Below are 23,535 nucleotides of genomic sequence, written 5' to 3'. Positions count from 1 at the left end.
CAGCTCTACCGACTGCATTCGTTTCTGAACGGATTTGTTATTCACGTCAAAAATGACTTGTTTGACTGGCAGGCAAGTGTCAAAAATTGCAAATTTTGCTTTGTTTTGAATACATACGTGAGCTAAATTATCACTATTTATTTAAATTTATTAGGTCGCAATAAATCCTATAATTATTACACAAAGATCAACAAGTGCATTACAAGATAACAAAGTGTTAGAAGCCTCAGGCTTGAAAATAAATAAGTTTTTGGTGAAAGGATATGTGTTAAACGTAATTTGTTGTAATTTTACCATTACACAATGGGCAATCAGCTGGTGGGTGTTGCTCCATCACAGATTTATCCCGTAGAACATTACCTGAGCGATCATGTCGACCTATCATTTGATCAGAGGTAAGTATTGACTGCAGGACTAGTAGTAGTACTAAGTGATCCCTTTGATCCTGATTAAAATTTACAGTTATTTTTATTCAGTTTTAAACCTGTCTCAATTTTACAAATTAAAAAAAAAATCAGAACGACACCTATTACTTAGTTAGATTTTATATCTTCAATATATTGCTTATCATTTTAAATGAGTCAGTTAATAAAAATAACCTTGTAGTCAGCGCCAACAAAATACCTAAGTTTTTCTATGTGCAGGTACCTCGTAAAATACCTTTTTTGTACATCTATTGTATCAATTTATTATTTTTTGACCAACTTCAAGAAAGGAGCATATTATCAATAGGGTAGTTTCCAGGGTCGAAATAATGAAATAATATTTAGTCCGCTTTTTAGATAATTAAAAAATATTGGATACGTATTTTTTCTTTTTTTAATTAAACATAAAATGACAAAGATGACTTCAAAAATTAGGAATGGGGGCCTTTTACGTCACAGTGTCCTGAAAATTGTAGAACTTGTGACGTCACACTCAACTTTAACACGCTATATCTTAACAAGTTCTGATCCAATTTAAAAAAGAAAAAATACGTATCGCTTAATTTTGGCCAATCTACAAGACGGACTAATTATTATTTTTTAGGAAACTAGCCTATTCATATGTTTATATATTTTTCCAGCTTGGGTTCCACCCGTTTCCTGAAGGTAGCTAGAGCGAGATCCCGTGAGGGTCTAGTCGTAGTGAAGGTGTTTGCTGTCCATGATCCCTCGTTACCACTTGCTGAACATAAGGAACGGATCCTGAAGATAAAAGAGCAGCTAGCTTCAGCATTCAACTGTCTGCCGTTTCAGAGAGTTATTGTATGTATTTAAAATTAGCTTTAAGTTTTTAAATAAATAACAATATGATCAGACTGGTTTAGGTGTTTTACAAATAACCACTCCTAAGAGTACTTAAAAACAAACTATTTTTAAAATTTTTGGTTATATAAATTTTGTTCCTTAATTATTTCCTTTTGAAATAAGCTTGGTTTGAATGATCATTCATACTTTTAGAAAAAATAGGATATCCACTCCAAATTACTGAAACATTACTTAACTTTAATTAAGTGTTTCATATAAGTAGAGATAAAATGATGTTCGAGTAGTGTACAAAAAATGACATTTCAGTAATTGGCTGTTAATCTCAAATTTTATAATACCTTCCAGCTAACAGACAAAGCAGGTCTCCTCATGCGTGAGTACTGCAAATGTAGTGTGTACGACCGCATGTCCACCCGTCCGTTCCTCACCACGCTGGAGAAGAAGTGGATCACCTTCCAAGTGCTGTACGCGCTGCATAGAATGCACAAGCTTGGGATATGTCATGGTGATATTAAGGTAAGTGCCTTTAGGAACGGTCAATGCCTAAAGGTTTTTATATATGAGTTTGCTATAAATTGGTAAATAATGAGTGAAGAAAGCTGAATCAAAAATATTGGTTTAAGTGTAATGAAAGTATGAACAATTTCTTGAAAATGGGAAGAAAGAGATGTTAGTGCTTATGTGAATTTACACGGTTAACTTAAGCGGTATGAATATTTTAGGATGTTCTTCATACAGGCATAACTTACCAAAAAACGTTACAGACTCTATCATTCTGGACCCATCTTTCTGCAAAATGACACAGTTCTGTGTTAAACAAAATCTGTCCACATTTTTTAACGAAATCTACTCTAGTCATAAAAAATCTGTAATTTAAAATTCTAGCTAGAAAACATAATGGTGACATCCTGGCTGTGGGTGCTGCTAACAGACATAGCGTCCTTCAAGCCGACCTTCCTCCCTGATGATAATCCGGCAGACTTCAGCTACTTCTTCGATACCTCTCGAAGGAGGCTGTGCTATGTGGCCCCTGAGAGATTCGTCAGGGCTCCTGATCCTCATAATAGACCTATGGTAAGTAAAGGTGTTTTTTTTAAAGAAAATTATTTTTTGGTTTTGTCAGCGTTTTTTGGAAACTATTATAGCTACGGAATCCTGGGATAGTGTAGTTTTCCAACAGTGAAAGAAATAATCAAATGAATGAAGTTGTTTCGTAGCCATTAGGGACCAAACAAACAAATCATTTTTCCTCTAATAAGCGTCTACATGACGAAAATAAACGCTGAACAACCTCAACGTCATGAAAATATTAATAAAAGTTATATAAATAGCATATAAGTAAATAAATATGATATTAATTTTTTTGATACAGAGTGATGACAAAATGGGCGGACTCTTGCTAAGCGAATCACCATGTAAAGTTGGCGAGCTTGTTCCTAGCATGGATATATTTTCAGCTGGGTAAGTTTCTCATTTTATTATTTAGACAAGTCTTTTGATAAAAAATCATAATATTATACTCCATTTGAGTAGGAACCTAATTCAAGGTAAGTAAACAGTCTTGATACTTTGCGAAAAATAATCATTCAATTGATTAAGTGTGTTAAGTTATTTTTTTATTTACACTGAGTTTAAAAGTATGGAAGAAGAAAACATGCTGCGGCGACCCCAAATAAATTGGGATAAAGGATGATGACTGAGTTTAAAAAATAAAAAGTTGTTTATTTCAATTGTTTATTTGTTGTCAAGATTGTTTATTTTACATAAGTGCCTTCTCAAATGTACTATATTCTCTATACATTCCCAAAATAACCCATTTTTGCCCATCAGCTGTGCTCTCCTAGAACTTTGGAACGACGGCACTCCAGCCCTAGACCTCCCTGGTCTACTAGCCTACCGTAACGGAGAAGACAGACCTCCCACCATGACCCTCAGCACTGATGACCCACAGTTGAGGACTCTCCTCCACTCCATGACTGAGAGGAACCCCAGAGATAGGAGGACTGCCGAGTTGTATCTCGATGAGGCGAGGGGCAAGTGAGTTATTGTAAAATGGTACTTGTTGTTAGTGTAATATTCGTCATGTAACGGCAAGGAGAGTTCGCCCCCTCTCTATTGCGATGCATGCACTGAGGACAGTTCTGAATTCCATGATTGACGAGGAACAGAAGGACTGCTACTGCTGCCTTCATTGAGAGAGATTTTTTTTACCCAGATTTAAATTGTTATGAACTGCTATATTAACAACTTGAATGTCAGTTATTTTCGTGAATCTGCCTGATTCTGCTATAGAATAGGTAACAATAAACTGTCGTAAGTAACTGGAATTGATAAAGTAAAGGAATCTCCCAGACGAGGGGGGGAGGGGTAATAAACCAATCTGGGTTGTTTTGCAAAAGTTATTTTGGACAGAACTCTTTAATTGTTTGTAAACTCGCGAAACCAAAACTACATGAGGCCCAAACTCCACCACTTTGACAATTTTGCAAATGAGCCTAAAATGGCCTACTCTGTCAATTCTGGCATATATCATTTGATTGTTTCTCTTTCAGATTATTCCCAGAATATTTCTACTCGTTCCTCCAATCCTACATGCTAATATTCTCCGCCCAACCAATACTACCGCCTGACGAAAAAATACTCCGCATCCACCAGGACATTAAGAACATTATCAAGATCTTCACCCAACCCTCAGACGCTAAGAACTATCAAGACTTGGTTGAAGAAACGACAGACCACCAGAATATAGACAGCATTGATAAATTGAAGGATAAATTTAAAGTGCTCAATGTGAATACGACGGATTTTGATGATGATGATGATAAGGCTCCTGAAAGAAAGGATATGGGACCTGATAGTGAAGGCTTGATACTCATTACGTCATTGGTCACGTCATGTATTAGAGGGTTGCATCATTGTACCTCGAAGTTGTATAGCTTGGAGATTTTGCAGCTGTTGTGCGAGAATTCTAGCTCGGAGACTATTTTGGATCGGATTCTGCCTTATATTGTGAGTGTGGATTTATTTCTGTTGTGTATAGCATTTTTAAGCTCTTTTGAGTATGAAGGTTTATATTAGCTTCACTTGTAACTACGTATGTAAGAAAATATTAGAATCTTAATTTGACCCACTTCCCGGCCTTCGATTAAGATGAAATTTTGCACACGCTCTGAATTCTGATGGCAATACATGACCAGCTAAGACACGTTTCAAAAGTGTTTCTTCAGTTTTTTAAACTATTTATTTTTATATGAATGTTTTTTTTATGTAAATAATTATTTTTTCTTCAGATCCATTTATCGCATGATAACGTATCCCGCGTCCGTGCCCGCGCCGTAGCCACCTGCGCTCGCGCATTGTCCGCCGTCCGATTACTCCCCAACTCGGACTGCAACGTGTTCCCCGAGTACATCCTGCCGGAGCTCGGCCCCCGCGCCACCGACCCCAGCGTGCCCGTGCGCATCGCGTATGCTAACAATATCGGTGAGTACTGTACATACATGTGCCTAGTGTTCCCGAGTACATCCTGCCGGAGCTCGGCCCCCGCGCCACCGACCCCAGCGTGCCCGTGCGCATCGCGTATGCTAACAATATCGGTGAGTACTGTACATACATGTGCCTAGTGTTCCCGAGTACATCCTGCCGGAGGTCGAATACTCGAATACGTCATTGGTGTCCAAAATATACTTAGAAAGTACATACAAGCTTAGGAAAGTGGCATTGGTTAGTACTTGCCTGACCTGGAATCGATCCCGCGCCCTCATACTTGAGAGGTCGGTTCTTTATCCACTAGGCCACTACGACTGTTTGGTGTTCCCGCCCGAGTACATATCCCAGTATCCCGCTGTGGGTTAGCAGCGTGAGATCAGAGAGATGTCAGACTCTTACTGACTAAAACCCGTCATGTTCCTTCTTAAGCCCTTCATGTACCAGGGTCGCAGTAACTGTTTCGAACAATCCCGCAGCTCCGTCCGGCACAGGCCATAAGAGGCCCCGATCTGACCCCTAACCCAAGGGCCCTAATCTATCTATAATAAATATATATAATGTCGGGACACCTTTTCACACACGGTCGGTTAGCCCCATGGTAAGTTATTAATTAACTTGAATCTTTAAATAATTCTTGTATTATTTTAACAGCTAAACTGGCGGAGACGGCGGTACGTTTCCTGGACCAGACACAAAACATGGTGGAGAAAGAAGCAGCTAATATCAACTACGAAACTGAGTTATCTGCTCTGCATGAAATGGTATGAAAGCTGAATGTTTTATTGTAAAGCTCAAGAAATACCGGTCACTCCCTCCCTTATGTACTCCCCCGTCCCTGTATACTCCCTTATGGACTAAACTTTATATATTCCTTTATTTACCTATAAGCTCCCATATACACTCCTCCTATGTACCCTACTTCCCTATTGCACTCCCCCTTCCCTTTATGCTCCGTTATTCTATATCCCTGTATATTCTCCCTAAATACTCCCCCATATTTAATGTCGCCAATGTGTATAAATTTTCAGCTGTATGGATTTCCCCACAACCTTTAGGGCTGGATCCGCCTACTTTAAATCAATTAATCTTCTGCTAAGCAGTTGTAGCGTGATATTCAAAGTTCTTTCGCATGTAAAATGTGTTTTGTTATTTCTAGGTTCGGTCGACAGTATCGTACTTATTAACCGATTCGCAAGCGGTGGTCAAGCGAGCGTTAGTAGAAAATGGCATCACAAAGCTTTGTATATTCTTCGGCAAACAAAAAGGTAAGATGTTTATATGTAACTTTATATACTTCTTCTCTAATTCCAATTTTATTTAGTGATTGCGCAGCATGTCTTCTTCTTCCATGCATATTTTTTATCGAAGTACACTAATATTCTAAGAGCAAAAATTTACACGCAAATTTTTAACCCTAAATTACTGAATCGATTTCAAAACTATTTTAGTGTTGGGAAGTTATACTCTGTCGAGCTGAAATGAGCTATATTTTACCCTGAACGCGGTTGAAATTTACTTACATAAAATTTCTTTTTATTGAAATAATATTTCACCTATTCTTTTATTTTTCAAAATTGCAGTGGCAGGTGAGATCTACATTATAGCTAATGTCATCATCTCATTCTTACTTGCATAGCTAGAATATTGCTGTGGTCAATCTACAAAATCATTTCATTACAAGATAGTTTTTGAGCCATTGATTATTTTAGAAATTGATAATTAAAAAAAAATACTGGGAGTTCGTTTAGTAGTTTTAATATGCTATGCCGTATTTCTTGGATATGTTAATAATTCATCGGTCTTATTCATACCCTGAAGATTTTTGTAGTTAAAATAAGTAAAAAATAGGAGTTTTCCGCAAGCAAAAATGTTAAAAATACATGCTGGTTGTTTCCTGCTACGCAGAAATGTTCCTCGCATTTAAAGCTTGTTGTGTATATTTAAACTTCGAAAGCTTAAGTACAATAGTTTAAGTATAATAATACCAATTGAAACATTTTATATAGCAAACGACGTGATACTATCGCACATGGTGACGTTCCTGAACGACAAGGAGGAGGCTGGGCTGCGCGGGTGCTTCTTCGAGCGCGTGGTCGGCGTCGCGGCCTACGTGGGCCACCACGCCGCGCCTATACTTGTACCACTCTTGCAACAGGTAATAGAGAAAAATTTGTCACAAGCAATAGTTTTTTGAACTGTCAAAAACAGTTACTGACCTGACCTTTCCGGCCCCCTCGTCGATCCCTTAGAAACTGACAGCTGTCAAATAAACATAAGACGCTATGGCGCTGTACTTTCTATTACTTATGCTATTTGTATACAAACAAAATAGAACCATTTTTTTATATATGTACAATAATGTACATATGTTTTCTACTTGCGTAAAAGTGTTATGTACTAACAAAATACTAACTCTCCTACAACACCCTGAAAATTACTAAAATATTTCTCCAACCACAACGTGGAATTGTTGAAAATTGCTAAAACTTGCCATAATTCTTGACCCGTAAAAATGGATCCCACATCCTGAAGTCAAAAAAATATAAATGAACACCTCCAAAAAAAAAGTAGTTTTATGTATTATTGTTGATGTACCTTTTTAAATAAAAAGACCTCTATTCCATTTATCCATACTTCAAGAGGCACCCTTAACCAGTAATAATGTGTTCCAGGGCCTAACCGACCAATCAGAGTGGATAATAGCGAAGGCTTTAAGAGCTACTACAAATCTAGCGGAGCTAGGGTTGCTGCCCAAACAGGCGCTCTGTGACCTGGTGGCCGAGAGCGCCGTGTTTCTAGCGCATCCTAACTTGTGGGTGAGTAAGTGTGGCTTTTAGAATAGTTTCAGAAGGTATTTTTACTAAAAATATGTAAAACAAAAACATCGTTTATTTAAGATCCAATTTAGAGCATCTCCACCCGGTGATGCGATGATTTTCTGTTGTTTTTTTTAAGTTGTAGGTACCTACCGAACTGACGTGTGTATTCGTATATTCTTCTTTCTTGTTTGGTAAAATATTAAAAAAGAACCTTTATATGCCTAATCTTTGCCACAGCATGGTAAAAAAACAAGCAACATACAAATACGTGATCTGAAAATTTAAATTTTATGATTGACTCTCATTGTTATTAACTTGCCTAGATTCGTCACGAAGTCTGTGGCCTGGTGTCATGTGTATCCAGCCTGCTTAACCCCATAGACGTGAACTGCAAGATACTACCCCTCGTCTGGCCGCATCTCAAGCACAAACTTATACAGGTATAGTTGATTTTTTCCAACAGAAAACTAACCACGTGCTGTTTGCCTTTAGCTAATATATATGTCGTTAGATACCTAACCAAATGGTGTATAACTGCTAACTTAAGCCCTATATTCATCGTTACTTTTTGTTTACCAATAGTTGATTAACATTGTCGATGAGCAACAAGAATGTTGCTAGAAACAAATACTTTGCTTTTGGGCGCGTCGAGACTGGCTACATTTTTGTGCAATATCTGTAAAATATATTTGTTGCTAGGCAATTTTTTGCCAACATAGAAGCCACAAATTATTCAAAAATGTAACCCATCTAGTTATCAACCGCATCTAGTTATCAAAACAGTTTTATCAGCAACATGTTGCATCCATAACTCAACGAGCTATGGATGTAACTTTGTTTATAAACAAACGTTTACCATGTATACGAGGCTTTAAGAGTGGCAAAGATATTTGACGAACCTTAGAAGCATATTTTTCGCCCTTTAGCAACGTTAACATAAATAAAACCTAAATATTTTGTGTCCCAGGTGGAAAGAGCAGAGTTACTGCTAGAAAGCTTGGCGGAACCTATTCCTCGTAAGGTGTTAGACGCAGTGCTGCGTCACGGTGATGTCGACAGACTTGTGCATACGCTACGAGAGAGACGGAATACTAGACTTAAGGTAGGTATTTTGGAAAATTCGTTAGTGACACCAGTTTCGTTGGACACTGAAGGTTGTTCCCGGTATATGTAAGCTCCAATGAGATTTTTGTATTAAAAAAATAGGTTTCTATCCTGCTTCCGACAAATAAAAACTAAAGTATAGATTGAAAAAAAAAAAACACTATAATTCTGGTTATAAATAGCATAAAATTTATTTATTAGGAAGTACATTTATTTATTATCGAACATATCCTATACATTTTTGAATACATGTACTTAAAGGAAAATACAAAATCATTTAGAAAATTAATTATTATTAACAGGTAAAACAGGGCACAGTTCCACAATATTCGGAAATGGGACAGCAGCTCAGAAACTTGTTCAGGCGACTGGCTTCCGATGGTAAGTTTGCCTTTTGTTTAGAAATCAATTTGTTTGATTCTGACAATTGATGACTCAAATTAACAAAATATATGTGTAATTCCCATTGACATATAACTAAAGGGACAGGAAATGTCACGAAAAAAACGTGCACACCTACTGTCAGTCTGCAGTAGTAACTAAAATGGCTGCCATTACTAGGGTTGTACCGCTACCGGATTCAACACTGAGGGCTCAGTGTCTTAGGGACAGTAAGTTCTGATGTTAAAATTTGTAAAAGCAGACTTATTAAGTGGATATTATATCGATACTATTATGACAACTGCACAGCACTATGCCAATATAACATGTTATTGTAAACAACATTTATTTCTAAATATAGGTTTTTATACAGAAATAAACCAAAATATAAGTACTTTCCATAAATTCATACCATCAATTCATGTTCCCGTAACATATTTTTTATAAAATGTGAATTATTTTATGTAGTTTCTAGCAAAAATAGGTTCCTAACCTGTGTAAAGACAATCCAGCTTGATTTTGGTGCTTCCTAGCACCACACTTCACAATACAACACATAGGCATATTCGTTGATTATTTCACTATTGAAATAGTAAAGTCTTAAAAGTAAACACGAGTGATATTCTATAAAATAGCAAAAATAAGTCACGAAGAGCACCTATTTGACAGCACAACTACCATGACATATATGGCCAGATATGGCACGCACCTACAAACAGGAGGATTTCAAAAGTAAATGTCACCATTTTACGCAATCACAAAAATATTGTTGTCCCTGTTTTCAAATACACTTATCTGCTTAGAAAGAGTGAGACAGAACTATGTTGCATAGTTTGTTTCATATTTATATAACTATAGATACGTCAATATCAAAACGGCGTCTCCTTATAATTCTAAGCTCGATGGTAATTCCAGGTATGACGGAGCACGTGGAAAACCAGCTGTTAGCAATGAGTGCGCATTTAATTAAAATACAAGGCTCATCTACACAGGTCAGTCACATTTAATAGATAAAGGAGAATTTTCAAAGTGTTTTCTAAAGAACTAGTCTTTTTCTAATTATGTTGGGGTCGGCTTCCAGTTTCATCAGACGTTGTTTTTTTTTTTATAATTTATTTATTTAATTCGGGGTTTTTATCCATCACACGTTAAAAATCAGAGTTTTACGAGGAGCGACTGCCTATCTGTGCTCCTCAAATCAGTTACCGTAGACTTTCTGGCTTCTGACTACCCGTCGACTGCCAAAGATTTTCAAATGCCATGTGGGACGCACCAGTTTATGTGCCTTCCGAACCATGGAGGAACTCGTCATGCTAAGCTGGTCATTCATCCATGGAGCGTTGATTAACTATATGGGGCTTTTGCTCTTACTGAGCCACTATTAACAAGCTTATAATTATTATTATTCTCCTATACAGCACATCACGGAGGCCCCAGGTCGGCTGGTGCTGGCCAAGGGCATGTCTCGCGCCGTGCAGCTGGACTGCATGCCGCATGTCGACTGCGACGCACACAGCCGGTAACTGTAGCTCATCTAGCTGATATATACTATACAGCACAAGGGCATGTCTCGCGCCGTGCAGCTGGACTGCATGCCGCATGTCGACTGCGACGCACACAGCCGGTAACTGTAGCTCATCTAGCTGATATATACTATACAGCACAAGGGCATGTCTCGCGCCGTGCAGCTGGACTGCATGCCGCATGTCGACTGCGACGCACACAGCCGGTAACTGTAGCTCATCTAGCTGATATATACTATACAGCACAAGGGCATGTCTCGCGCCGTGCAGCTGGACTGCATGCCGCATGTCGACTGCGACGCACACAGCCGGTAACTGTAGCTCATCTAGCTGATATATACTATACAGCACAAGGGCATGTCTCGCGCCGTGCAGCTGGACTGCATGCCGCATGTCGACTGCGACGCACACAGCCGGTAACTGTAGCTCATCTAGCTGATATATACTATACAGCACAAGGGCATGTCTCGCGCCGTGCAGCTGGACTGCATGCCGCATGTCGACTGCGACGCACACAGCCGGTAACTGTAGCTCATCTAGCTGATATATACTATACAGCACAAGGGCATGTCTCGCGCCGTGCAGCTGGACTGCATGCCGCATGTCGACTGCGACGCACACAGCCGGTAACTGTAGCTCATCTAGCTGATATATACTATACAGCACAAGGGCATGTCTCGCGCCGTGCAGCTGGACTGCATGCCGCATGTCGACTGCGACGCACACAGCCGGTAACTGTAGCTCATCTAGCTGATATATACTATACAGCACAAGGGCATGTCTCGCGCCGTGCAGCTGGACTGCATGCCGCATGTCGACTGCGACGCACACAGCCGGTAACTGTAGCTCATCTAGCTGATATATACTATACAGCACAAGGGCATGTCTCGCGCCGTGCAGCTGGACTGCATGCCGCATGTCGACTGCGACGCACACAGCCGGTAACTGTAGCTCATCTAGCTGATATATACTATACAGCACAAGGGCATGTCTCGCGCCGTGCAGCTGGACTGCATGCCGCATGTCGACTGCGACGCACACAGCCGGTAACTGTAGCTCATCTAGCTGATATATACTATACAGCACAAGGGCATGTCTCGCGCCGTGCAGCTGGACTGCATGCCGCATGTCGACTGCGACGCACACAGCCGGTAACTGTAGCTCATCTAGCTGATATATACTATACAGCACAAGGGCATGTCTCGCGCCGTGCAGCTGGACTGCATGCCGCATGTCGACTGCGACGCACACAGCCGGTAACTGTAGCTCATCTAGCTGATATATACTATACAGCACAAGGGCATGTCTCGCGCCGTGCAGCTGGACTGCATGCCGCATGTCGACTGCGACGCACACAGCCGGTAACTGTAGCTCATCTAGCTGATATATACTATACAGCACAAGGGCATGTCTCGCGCCGTGCAGCTGGACTGCATGCCGCATGTCGACTGCGACGCACACAGCCGGTAACTGTAGCTCATCTAGCTGATATATACTATACAGCACAAGGGCATGTCTCGCGCCGTGCAGCTGGACTGCATGCCGCATGTCGACTGCGACGCACACAGCCGGTAACTGTAGCTCATCTAGCTGATATATACTATACAGCACAAGGGCATGTCTCGCGCCGTGCAGCTGGACTGCATGCCGCATGTCGACTGCGACGCACACAGCCGGTAACTGTAGCTCATCTAGCTGATATATACTATACAGCACAAGGGCATGTCTCGCGCCGTGCAGCTGGACTGCATGCCGCATGTCGACTGCGACGCACACAGCCGGTAACTGTAGCTCATCTAGCTGATATATACTATACAGCACAAGGGCATGTCTCGCGCCGTGCAGCTGGACTGCATGCCGCATGTCGACTGCGACGCACACAGCCGGTAACTGTAGCTCATCTAGCTGATATATACTATACAGCACAAGGGCATGTCTCGCGCCGTGCAGCTGGACTGCATGCCGCATGTCGACTGCGACGCACACAGCCGGTAACTGTAGCTCATCTAGCTGATATATACTATACAGCACAAGGGCATGTCTCGCGCCGTGCAGCTGGACTGCATGCCGCATGTCGACTGCGACGCACACAGCCGGTAACTGTAGCTCATCTAGCTGATATATACTATACAGCACAAGGGCATGTCTCGCGCCGTGCAGCTGGACTGCATGCCGCATGTCGACTGCGACGCACACAGCCGGTAACTGTAGCTCATCTAGCTGATATATACTATACAGCACAAGGGCATGTCTCGCGCCGTGCAGCTGGACTGCATGCCGCATGTCGACTGCGACGCACACAGCCGGTAACTGTAGCTCATCTAGCTGATATATACTATACAGCACAAGGGCATGTCTCGCGCCGTGCAGCTGGACTGCATGCCGCATGTCGACTGCGACGCACACAGCCGGTAACTGTAGCTCATCTAGCTGATATATACTATACAGCACAAGGGCATGTCTCGCGCCGTGCAGCTGGACTGCATGCCGCATGTCGACTGCGACGCACACAGCCGGTAACTGTAGCTCATCTAGCTGATATATACTATACAGCACAAGGGCATGTCTCGCGCCGTGCAGCTGGACTGCATGCCGCATGTCGACTGCGACGCACACAGCCGGTAACTGTAGCTCATCTAGCTGATATATACTATACAGCACAAGGGCATGTCTCGCGCCGTGCAGCTGGACTGCATGCCGCATGTCGACTGCGACGCACACAGCCGGTAACTGTAGCTCATCTAGCTGATATATACTATACAGCACAAGGGCATGTCTCGCGCCGTGCAGCTGGACTGCATGCCGCATGTCGACTGCGACGCACACAGCCGGTAACTGTAGCTCATCTAGCTGATATATACTATACAGCACAAGGGCATGTCTCGCGCCGTGCAGCTGGACTGCATGCCGCATGTCGACTGCGACGCACACAGCCGGTAACTGTAGCTCATCTAGCTGATATATACTATACAGCACAAGGGCATGTCTCGCGCCGTGCAGCTGGACTGCATGCCGCATGTCGACTGCGACGCACACAGCCGGTAACTGTAGCTCATCTAGCTGATATATACTATACAGCACAAGGGCATGTCTCGCGCCGTGCAGCTGGACTGCATGCCGCATGTCGACTGCGACGCACACAGCCGGTAACTGTAGCTCATCTAGCTGATATATACTATACAGCACAAGGGCATGTCTCGCGCCGTGCAGCTGGACTGCATGCCGCATGTCGACTGCGACGCACACAGCCGGTAACTGTAGCTCATCTAGCTGATATATACTATACAGCACAAGGGCATGTCTCGCGCCGTGCAGCTGGACTGCATGCCGCATGTCGACTGCGACGCACACAGCCGGTAACTGTAGCTCATCTAGCTGATATATACTATACAGCACAAGGGCATGTCTCGCGCCGTGCAGCTGGACTGCATGCCGCATGTCGACTGCGACGCACACAGCCGGTAACTGTAGCTCATCTAGCTGATATATACTATACAGCACAAGGGCATGTCTCGCGCCGTGCAGCTGGACTGCATGCCGCATGTCGACTGCGACGCACACAGCCGGTAACTGTAGCTCATCTAGCTGATATATACTATACAGCACAAGGGCATGTCTCGCGCCGTGCAGCTGGACTGCATGCCGCATGTCGACTGCGACGCACACAGCCGGTAACTGTAGCTCATCTAGCTGATATATACTATACAGCACAAGGGCATGTCTCGCGCCGTGCAGCTGGACTGCATGCCGCATGTCGACTGCGACGCACACAGCCGGTAACTGTAGCTCATCTAGCTGATATATACTATACAGCACAAGGGCATGTCTCGCGCCGTGCAGCTGGACTGCATGCCGCATGTCGACTGCGACGCACACAGCCGGTAACTGTAGCTCATCTAGCTGATATATACTATACAGCACAAGGGCATGTCTCGCGCCGTGCAGCTGGACTGCATGCCGCATGTCGACTGCGACGCACACAGCCGGTAACTGTAGCTCATCTAGCTGATATATACTATACAGCACAAGGGCATGTCTCGCGCCGTGCAGCTGGACTGCATGCCGCATGTCGACTGCGACGCACACAGCCGGTAACTGTAGCTCATCTAGCTGATATATACTATACAGCACAAGGGCATGTCTCGCGCCGTGCAGCTGGACTGCATGCCGCATGTCGACTGCGACGCACACAGCCGGTAACTGTAGCTCATCTAGCTGATATATACTATACAGCACAAGGGCATGTCTCGCGCCGTGCAGCTGGACTGCATGCCGCATGTCGACTGCGACGCACACAGCCGGTAACTGTAGCTCATCTAGCTGATATATACTATACAGCACAAGGGCATGTCTCGCGCCGTGCAGCTGGACTGCATGCCGCATGTCGACTGCGACGCACACAGCCGGTAACTGTAGCTCATCTAGCTGATATATACTATACAGCACAAGGGCATGTCTCGCGCCGTGCAGCTGGACTGCATGCCGCATGTCGACTGCGACGCACACAGCCGGTAACTGTAGCTCATCTAGCTGATATATACTATACAGCACAAGGGCATGTCTCGCGCCGTGCAGCTGGACTGCATGCCGCATGTCGACTGCGACGCACACAGCCGGTAACTGTAGCTCATCTAGCTGATATATACTATACAGCACATACTTATTTATTTATTTGGGGGTCTATCAACAATTTTTGCCCTCAAAAATGAGATGAATATTGCATGCAATAAGAAATATCAATTTGAGCACAAAAAAAATAGCAGTCAACAACGGTTTCGAACTTTCGAACTTCGACAAAATGTCCCCGTTAACGTTACAATAAATCTATAAAATTTCCTTCATAGAACCTTTGCAATTTTTGGTAATTACTATTTTGTAATTCGAAAAACATCCTAAAAATAATGGAAGATGAAAATTAATTTTCTATGATACTTGATTTATAAATTGCTACCAGTTATTAACGTATGTTATTATTTCAGGCGCAGTCACAAAACGTCGGTATCGCACGAGACACATATGAACACGGAATGGCAACACATGTTCGGACAATCACATGAACAACATTCTAGAGGTAAACTATACTGATATAGCTTTTGATAGTAAAATGCTTGCTGTTCCCTACAGTTTCGCCCGAACTACTTCTACTGACACCTGTCAAAAGTGTCTTACAACAGTGTCACAACACAACAGTAAATCTCTATAATAAGTATCGCGGTAATGTACAATATTTACATGAAAATACATGATTAAGTTAATATTATGTAAAAGCTGGAGATCTCAGGAACTACATAGTCCGATTTAAAAAGAAGTGTTACAGCCAGTTTCTTCATCAAAAGTAAAAGCCAAAGTAATGTCATAAAGTAAAAGTAATGGTCAAATTCGTTTTATCTATTAGTTTTGCTGTTACTTTAGCCGTGAAAAAACGAATGTGATTGTTACTTTTACTTTATGACATTACTTTTGATGAAGAAACTGGCTGTTAGATAGCAGATAATCTGATTAAGGCTGCAAGTAGGCACTCCTGAACATAGTTCAGGGTGGACGTCTTATACCAGAAATAATGATACAGGCTATTTATCGAGGAAAGCTGCAGACTAGTTTTTATCCACATTCGGGAAGTAGTTCCCTCAAAAAGATATCTTACAAATATTTTCAGTTTCAGAAAGCGCGGCACAATCACAGACTGTGTCAGTAGGCGGCGCCGTGTCACAAGCTATGTCTGTGCCGCCGCATCACTCGCAGCTCGGACACAGTGCTAGCTATGTGCAATGTAAGTTCAATATCATGTGCCATACTATCAACCAATAACACATTATTATCATCATGTACCATAATATAACATCATGTAGGTACTATAAAAAAATAGGCGTGACGACAGGCTTATTATTTCTGTGATTCTAATTAGTCCGTATTTTAGTTTGGCAAAAAATGGGCACGTAGTTTTTGTCTAAACGAGGCATTAAATATTTACTAAGATATAACGCAACAAAGATTGAGAATGGGGTTTGTGACGTCACGTTTATGTAAAATGTGTGCTTAGAAATGACGTAACACAAAATTCAATCGTGTTGTATCTTCGCTGTTATTTGTTTGTGAGAGAAAATAAAAAATTCAAAAAAATATAAAAGTTATCTAAGAGACGGACCAATTCACTTTTTTGTATGGCCCATCGTAAGCAAGTTTTCATAAAGACAACCAAATGTAATGAGGTCGAAATCCTTCACGAACTGTAAAGGAAAAAGTATTTATTGTTTTGTCAGTTGTTTCAAACGATTTTTCGGTAAAGTGGTAATTCATTTGCAGACAGCATGGCGCCGTGTCGCGTGGAGCTGAGAGACTTGACGGCGCGGATGCAGCAGAAATATCAGAAATCATTGAGGTAAGTATACAAAAATGGGGTAAGAAATGATGCTCACTATTCACACTTTGCTCGCATATACAAGCGTCAAATAGTGTGCGAACACCAGAAAAAGAAAAATGAATAGATAGATGATTGATTTTATATGAATATTATTTGTTGCAGGAGTCATGATGATCCACTAGACAACAATGATGATATGTTGCCCCCGGCCGGCTGGCGGCCCGGGAACCAGCTGCTTGCTTACTTACATGAACACAAGTGAGTAACTTATCTTTACTAGCTTGTGACAGCGGTTTCATGTGTTTCCTGAAGGAATTAGGTACTTTCTTCATCTGGTTAAAAAAGTCTACCTACATGTTGTTCTTATATAAGAAACTAGTTAAGTGACAAGTTACATGAAAAGCCGATTGCACTTGCGCAACACATACACGCGCACACAAACAAACACACTCACCCATACACACAAACAAACACATTCACCCACACACACAAACACACACCCACATAACCACACGCACAGACATTACAGACTCACAATAACACTCACGCCCCGTCTTGCCGTAACCGTCGTAGCTGTGGGCGATGGACTTAGCTAACAGTCGCGAACTGCGCGGCTGTCCCGTGTCGCGTGGTCCGACTATATAGTCGGGGGCTTGCCCTAGCTTTGTCTTCCGGGTTCTTCTCGTCTCTTGAGAACTTTTCTGCTCTTGTTTTTTTTTATTTTATTTTTTTAAGTATGGCATCTCGCAGTTCAGCCTAGGAGGCCGTGTACTGCTTAACCGGACTTTTCCCTGTGGATGCTTACAATTTAAGGCCTCCAGCCAGGGGCGTAAAACAACTTATAAACTAAGCGACTGCGCTAAGGCTACCCCCTATGGGGTCGGACCTCGGCTTAGAGCGTCGCTGGGGAGGCAGCAAAGGGACAGGCTGGATCACATGATCATCATTATTAAATGGGGAATTTAAAGCTACTGGCTCAGCTTGCGGGCTCTTGTTTATTTTTAAATTAGTCCTCGTTTATCTGTCCAGGGCTCGAGTTAATCAGATGGTGACGCTACCAGCGCAGGTGTCGCTGTTCGGCTCGTGCTCCGACGACGGCACCGTGCGCCTGTGGGACGCTCAACGACTGCACACGCAGGCACACATCAACAGGTAGGCTTCCAATGTATAGGATACACTGAGTACAAGTGTTAACAAGAAGCGGCTGCCTATCAGACAACCCAAATACTTCGGCAACTATCCTCGGATACCTCTGGTAAGAATGAAAATCCGGCTTTCTGGCTTCTGACTACCCGGACCTCCAAAGATGTTCAAATGACAACCGCGACCCACCAATTTAACGTGCCTTCCGAAACGCGGAGTGAGTCCTCATGACAAGATGGTCACCTATCCGCAGACCGACTGCCCTAAGAATTACTTAACTTTATGTTCTACTTATCTATGCGGCTGTCACTTGACCACGAGCACCTCAAACAGGATTTAATAAATTTTATCTTTCACAGGTCCAAATCAATGTACAATAGGAACGCAGGCCCGGTATTGTCGATAGCCGCGTGTGAAGCCGGCCAGTCACTAGTAGCTGCTACGCAAGAATCTGTCTTTGTGTTAAGGTACGTATTTCTATTGGAATAGGGTTCAATTTGCCTTATATTAACCCGTGGTATGTGAACTCAAATATAAGCGAAACACAATTGTTATTTTTATTGTTCTATAATGGAAAAAAAAGTGTAGAAGACTTTGGTATCGTATCATGTAATTATTATTAAACTGGTTTAATTCGCATCCCGTGGGTACTATATTTCGTCAACCCGGACAAAGGAGGCTATCACCCTTCACTGATCTAACGCCTTAAATGTGTTTTCAAATAGAATCGGCAATTCCTGAGATAAGCGCATCCAAAAAACAAACTTTATTTTCGGCTTTATAATACTAGTTACCATTTTTTCAATTTTGAATTTTAAAATCTCCCTCTTGACTGTTAGGACATCTACAGTTTCTGCCAGCCCTGTATCCCTAATGAGGGATATCTTTATATCATCACCCCACTTCTATCCCCCCAGGGTAGACAACAACTCGTCCCGCATGACGTTGTCACAAGGGCGTCAGTTGGAGGGTGACGGCGACGACGCGGTGTGCGTGGCTGCGCCCGCGCACGGCGCCGTCATCTCCTATGCCACGCTACTCGCTAACATTGTGGGCTGGGACCTCAGGGCTCCAGGTATGTGGGGATATACTTGTGAATTTTAATTTGCACAGGTCTGATGTTTTCCACATTATGTTACCTAAGCTGAACCAGGTATGTTGAGAAAATAACCTCTAACAATAATGTACATAATGTCTTCGACGTAACAAATTATGATTACTAACCGTATGAGTGATGTATCTAAACCAGACAAATCCATATTTGAATCAGGGTAGTGTGCCTTAGGTGGGAGTCCCCTGGTAAATCTCCTTATATCCAAAAAAGTATTGATTTCTTAAACCGGTTAGTCTTCTTAGTCCTAATGCTAATCTAGAACATCCGATTAAAAAAATAAAGCAGTAAAATAAGTAATTGATAAATAGCAGCACCTTTCTCAAAAAGTATACAGGGTGTGTCGTTCATAATCACATTAAATCCTATCGCATAAACTTCATAATATTCTATGGCGAATTGCAAAAAAAAAACCTAATCCATTCAGTGGTTTAACTACAGGAGTCATTTTTCGTTTTTATAATTTACAACATCATGTGTAAAGCAGAGATAAAGTTAGGAGTATCAAATGTTTTGATGAGTTGACAGCTGTCAGTTTTCAAGGGAGAATTTCAGTTGTTTGTAATGAATGACTTTTATATAGTGTTCTAATTTTCGCACATTTTTATTCTATTTACTTTGTTTGAAAAATATTTCTTTTTATTTTTACGTATTTTTCTATTTTCTTTGTGTTAATCGACATATATTAACCAGTATATTAACGCATTTCATTTAATGTGATTGTGAACGACACACCCGATATATTTGCAATCGATTACAACTATAAAATTGGCATCAGAAAAAAACTAAGTACCTAAATATCATCTGTCAATACAAGCTGTCAAAAAAGTTGTCCCCCTACTTTCTAGGTAACGCGTGGAAGCTACAAGGCGACTTGAAGCAGGGGGTGTACACGTGCCTATACGCGGACCCGTGCGGGTACCTCGCTGTGGGCACTTCCAGTGGCGCCATCTGTGTGTGGGACCTGAGGTTCCATCTGCCTATCACGTCTGTGAGGCATCCTAATTGTAAGTTATTTTTTTATTATTATTTAGTGTATGTATGTACATATATTGTGTGTGATTGGGTATCAATGTTTAATAAGGATATCAATCTTTAAATTTTTAGACATTCAATCTGTATGAGTCTATTTATATTTTTACCTTTAACTATTTTGAACGTTATACGTTAAGAAATGTAGATTGAAAGTAAAAAATCACCGTCCAATTTCATAATAGCGTATCCCCAGTCAGTAGTCAGTGTAAAACCTTCATAACTTATTGATCATCATCATTATCCTCGCTCCATCGCTTCCTCTTGATCGTCCTATTCCACTACATCCGTCCACGTTCATACTCATCACCATCCCAACTACATGACTTTCATTCCTCCGCATCACATGACCATACTATAATATTTGTTTTCCACATAGCTTGTCTGTTCCTGGCGCCATTTTCAAGCTGAGGAAGCTTAAATACTCATTCCTCATTCAATCTATTCCCGTAACACCATACATTTCTATTAATTATCTCATCTCTGCCACATGTAATTGTCTTTCATTCTTCGCTTTTGTGGGCCAGCACTTTTGATCCATACAGGATAGCAGATCAGAAATGTGCGAAATTATCAACACTGGTTTTTGCACCGTTCAGGGTACTTCCACTCGTCGTTGATGTTTGAAGTTCTTTCACGCGAAAACTACTGAATGGATTTTTTTGAAACTTGGCACAAATGTAGCTTATATATCAGCCTATATACATGCTACTTTTCATCCATGTGCCTGGAGTTGTTAAAGTCTGAATGGTCGTTACAGCGGAGCGAGTACGGCGTATAGTAGGCAGTGGGAACAGCGGGTGCGTATGGGCGGCGGGCGGACGCGACGCGGCGGCGTGGAGCCTGGAGTCCACGCAGAGGACGCACGCGCTGTGGCCCAGCACCAACGCGCTGCAGCCGCTGCACTACACGCCGGCGGTGAGTGCACTGTATAGTGTAGGCAGTGGGAACAGCGGGAGCCTGGAGTCCACGCAGAGGACGCACGCGCTGTGGCCCAGCACCAACGCGCTGCAGCCGCTGCACTACACGCCGGCGGTGAGTGCACTGTATAGTGTAGGCAGTGGGAACAGCGGGAGCCTGGAGTCCACGCAGAGGACGCACGCGCTGTGGCCCAGCACCAACGCGCTGCAGCCGCTGCACTACACGCCGGTAGTTATATTATATCCCCAAAATCATCACCAGCCTTTAAATTTTTACACCCCCTCGCTGCTCAGCCAGGCTGCGACAGCCAGTCAAAGTCAAAATCAAAAATTGTTTATTCAAATAGGCTAATTAGATTAGCACTTTTTAACGTCAAAGTTACAAAAATGACAGCATCCCCAAAAATCCGGAAGCCAGAATAAATTTCTGTGTATCACAAGTTATCTCATCAAAGTTCGGACCCCGGAAATATGTTGGCTGCTACAACTATTGCGCGGACACTGACGGCAGCCCGGGCGGGCGGCTGCCGTCCAATCAGGCACGTTGTTGCTTAGTGCGCAGGCTCCAATACAACGTCATATGTTTTACTGGCTGCACTGTCTGCCGCAGCCGGACTGCCTAGTGCGTCCTTATAGTCCCACTTGCTGGGCACAGGTTTCCCCCAAGAGTCGCCACATTGCTCGATCTTCAGCAACCTGCATCCACTGCTTCTTGACGACCTTGGCATTATATTATACATTTGGCCTTTACAATCAAAAGTAATCTATTTTTAGAAAACACCGAAAAACTATGCACTATTTTATTTTAAAAAACCTGATTAATTACTTTCCCTAATTTACCCCCCTACATTACTTTGCATGAAAAAAAAAATTAAATTAATTACTATAACTCATTTTCCCCCCTACAGGCTTCCCACTACATAAGCGCGATATACTGCGGCGCTCGTGAAGGTAACAGGTTCGTGGTGACCGGAGGCTCCGACCTTCGGCTGCGGTACTGGGACTTGGAGCACCCTGAGGACTCGTATGTGCTGTTACATGCACATAACGACTCGTTGAGGAACTCGCCTAATGCTGTTAAATATAGGTACGTTTGTGGTTGTAAGATTGTTTGGAACGGTTGGGAAAATCAAGACCAAAATACACTGTTAATTCTTTTGCAGAAGTCTTGCTTATTTTTATTTCCATGGGTATAATATGGCGTACTTAGCTGTAAATATTTTCTTAAATCGATATTTAAAGTTGCCAGCTCAAAAAAGTTTTCGGTTTTTTTTTTATTTTTTCAAAATAAATCGAATCATACCAGTTCAAAAAAAATTTGAAATATTTGAAATTAAATTTAAACATTTAAATTGAAACTACATTCAAGATATTAAATCAACTAAAATTTAAATCTTCAATAAATATCACAATTGACATTTTAATTAACCCTATCTTCCCAGGAGCCGCATAATAGACGGCACGACCGTCATCCAGGAATGCTGCAAGCAGAACCCTTCAGCTCCATCCTCACTCATAGAAGACAATATATACCGCAGCGTAGAGTCCAGGTCATTCTACCATACCGCGCCTATTACTGACTTGACCATGGTGGAAGGTAGCAAGCCTTATCTTGTCAGTGCTGCTGCCGATGGGGTAATTAACGTCTGGAAATAGAAAAAATAATAATTTTTGGGACTTATAAAGTTATAACTTATAATCTAAAGACAATATATACCGCAGCGTAGAGTCCAGGTCATTCTACCATACCGCGCCTATTACTGACTTGACTATGGTCGAAGGTAGCAAGCCTTATCTTGTCAGTGCTGCTGCCGATGGGGTAATTAACGTCTGGGAATAGGGTTGCCAGGATCAAAAAATATTTTTGGGACTTATATGGCCTTACTACAAAAACTTAAACATCTGTTTTACACTTGTCTAAAAAAAATGTGGCTGCACACTGAACCATAATATGTCAACGTCATAATCTGACATTTTTTTAGACAAGTCTTAAACTGACGTTTAAAAGTTTTTGTGATAAGACGGTTAAAGTTATAACCTAAAGACAATATATACCGCAGCGTAGAGTCCAGGTCTTTCTACCATACCGCGCCTATTACTGACTTGACCATGGTCGAAGGTAGCAAGCCTTATCTTGTCAGTGCTGCTGCAGATGGCGTTATTAACGTCTGGAAGTAGGGTTGCCAGGATCAAAAAATATTCTAGGGACTTATAACCTAAAGACAATATATACCGCAGCGTAGAGTCCAGGTCATTCTACCATACCGCGCCTATTACTGACTTGACTATGGTGGAAGGTAGCAAGCCTTATCTTGTCAGTGCTGCTGCGGACGGCGTTATTAACGTCTGGAAATAGGAATAAATAATAACTTTTGGGACTTATAAATTGATGAAATGTGCAA

General features: G+C 42.1%; 1 protein-coding gene across 1 annotated transcript; it reads left to right on the top strand.

Moving 5' to 3' along the window:
- The first annotated feature begins 52 nt into the window (after nucleotides 1-52).
- Nucleotides 53-23,312, top strand: Vps15 (Vacuolar protein sorting 15). The gene is made up of 28 exons (XM_064041376.1): nucleotides 53-395; nucleotides 1,067-1,247; nucleotides 1,596-1,766; nucleotides 2,136-2,324; nucleotides 2,623-2,711; nucleotides 3,081-3,287; nucleotides 3,803-4,259; nucleotides 4,541-4,733; nucleotides 5,391-5,500; nucleotides 5,896-6,004; nucleotides 6,746-6,894; nucleotides 7,412-7,555; nucleotides 7,882-7,998; nucleotides 8,526-8,660; nucleotides 8,965-9,043; nucleotides 9,959-10,035; nucleotides 10,462-10,562; nucleotides 15,546-15,637; nucleotides 16,223-16,336; nucleotides 16,870-16,945; nucleotides 17,090-17,185; nucleotides 17,957-18,079; nucleotides 18,430-18,537; nucleotides 18,988-19,145; nucleotides 20,030-20,188; nucleotides 20,974-21,131; nucleotides 22,042-22,220; nucleotides 22,576-23,312. Exons 1-28 carry the CDS (start codon nucleotides 304-306, stop codon nucleotides 22,787-22,789), a joined length of 4,077 nt encoding a protein of 1,358 aa, XP_063897446.1. The 5' UTR covers nucleotides 53-303; the 3' UTR covers nucleotides 22,790-23,312.
- The last annotated feature ends 223 nt before the right edge of the window (nucleotides 23,313-23,535 follow it).

The sequence above is a fragment of the Helicoverpa armigera genome, chromosome 25 (genome assembly GCF_030705265.1).
Source record: "Helicoverpa armigera isolate CAAS_96S chromosome 25, ASM3070526v1, whole genome shotgun sequence".
Taxonomy (NCBI): domain Eukaryota; kingdom Metazoa; phylum Arthropoda; class Insecta; order Lepidoptera; family Noctuidae; genus Helicoverpa; species Helicoverpa armigera.
This window is presented reverse-complemented; position numbering and strand designations above follow the sequence as displayed.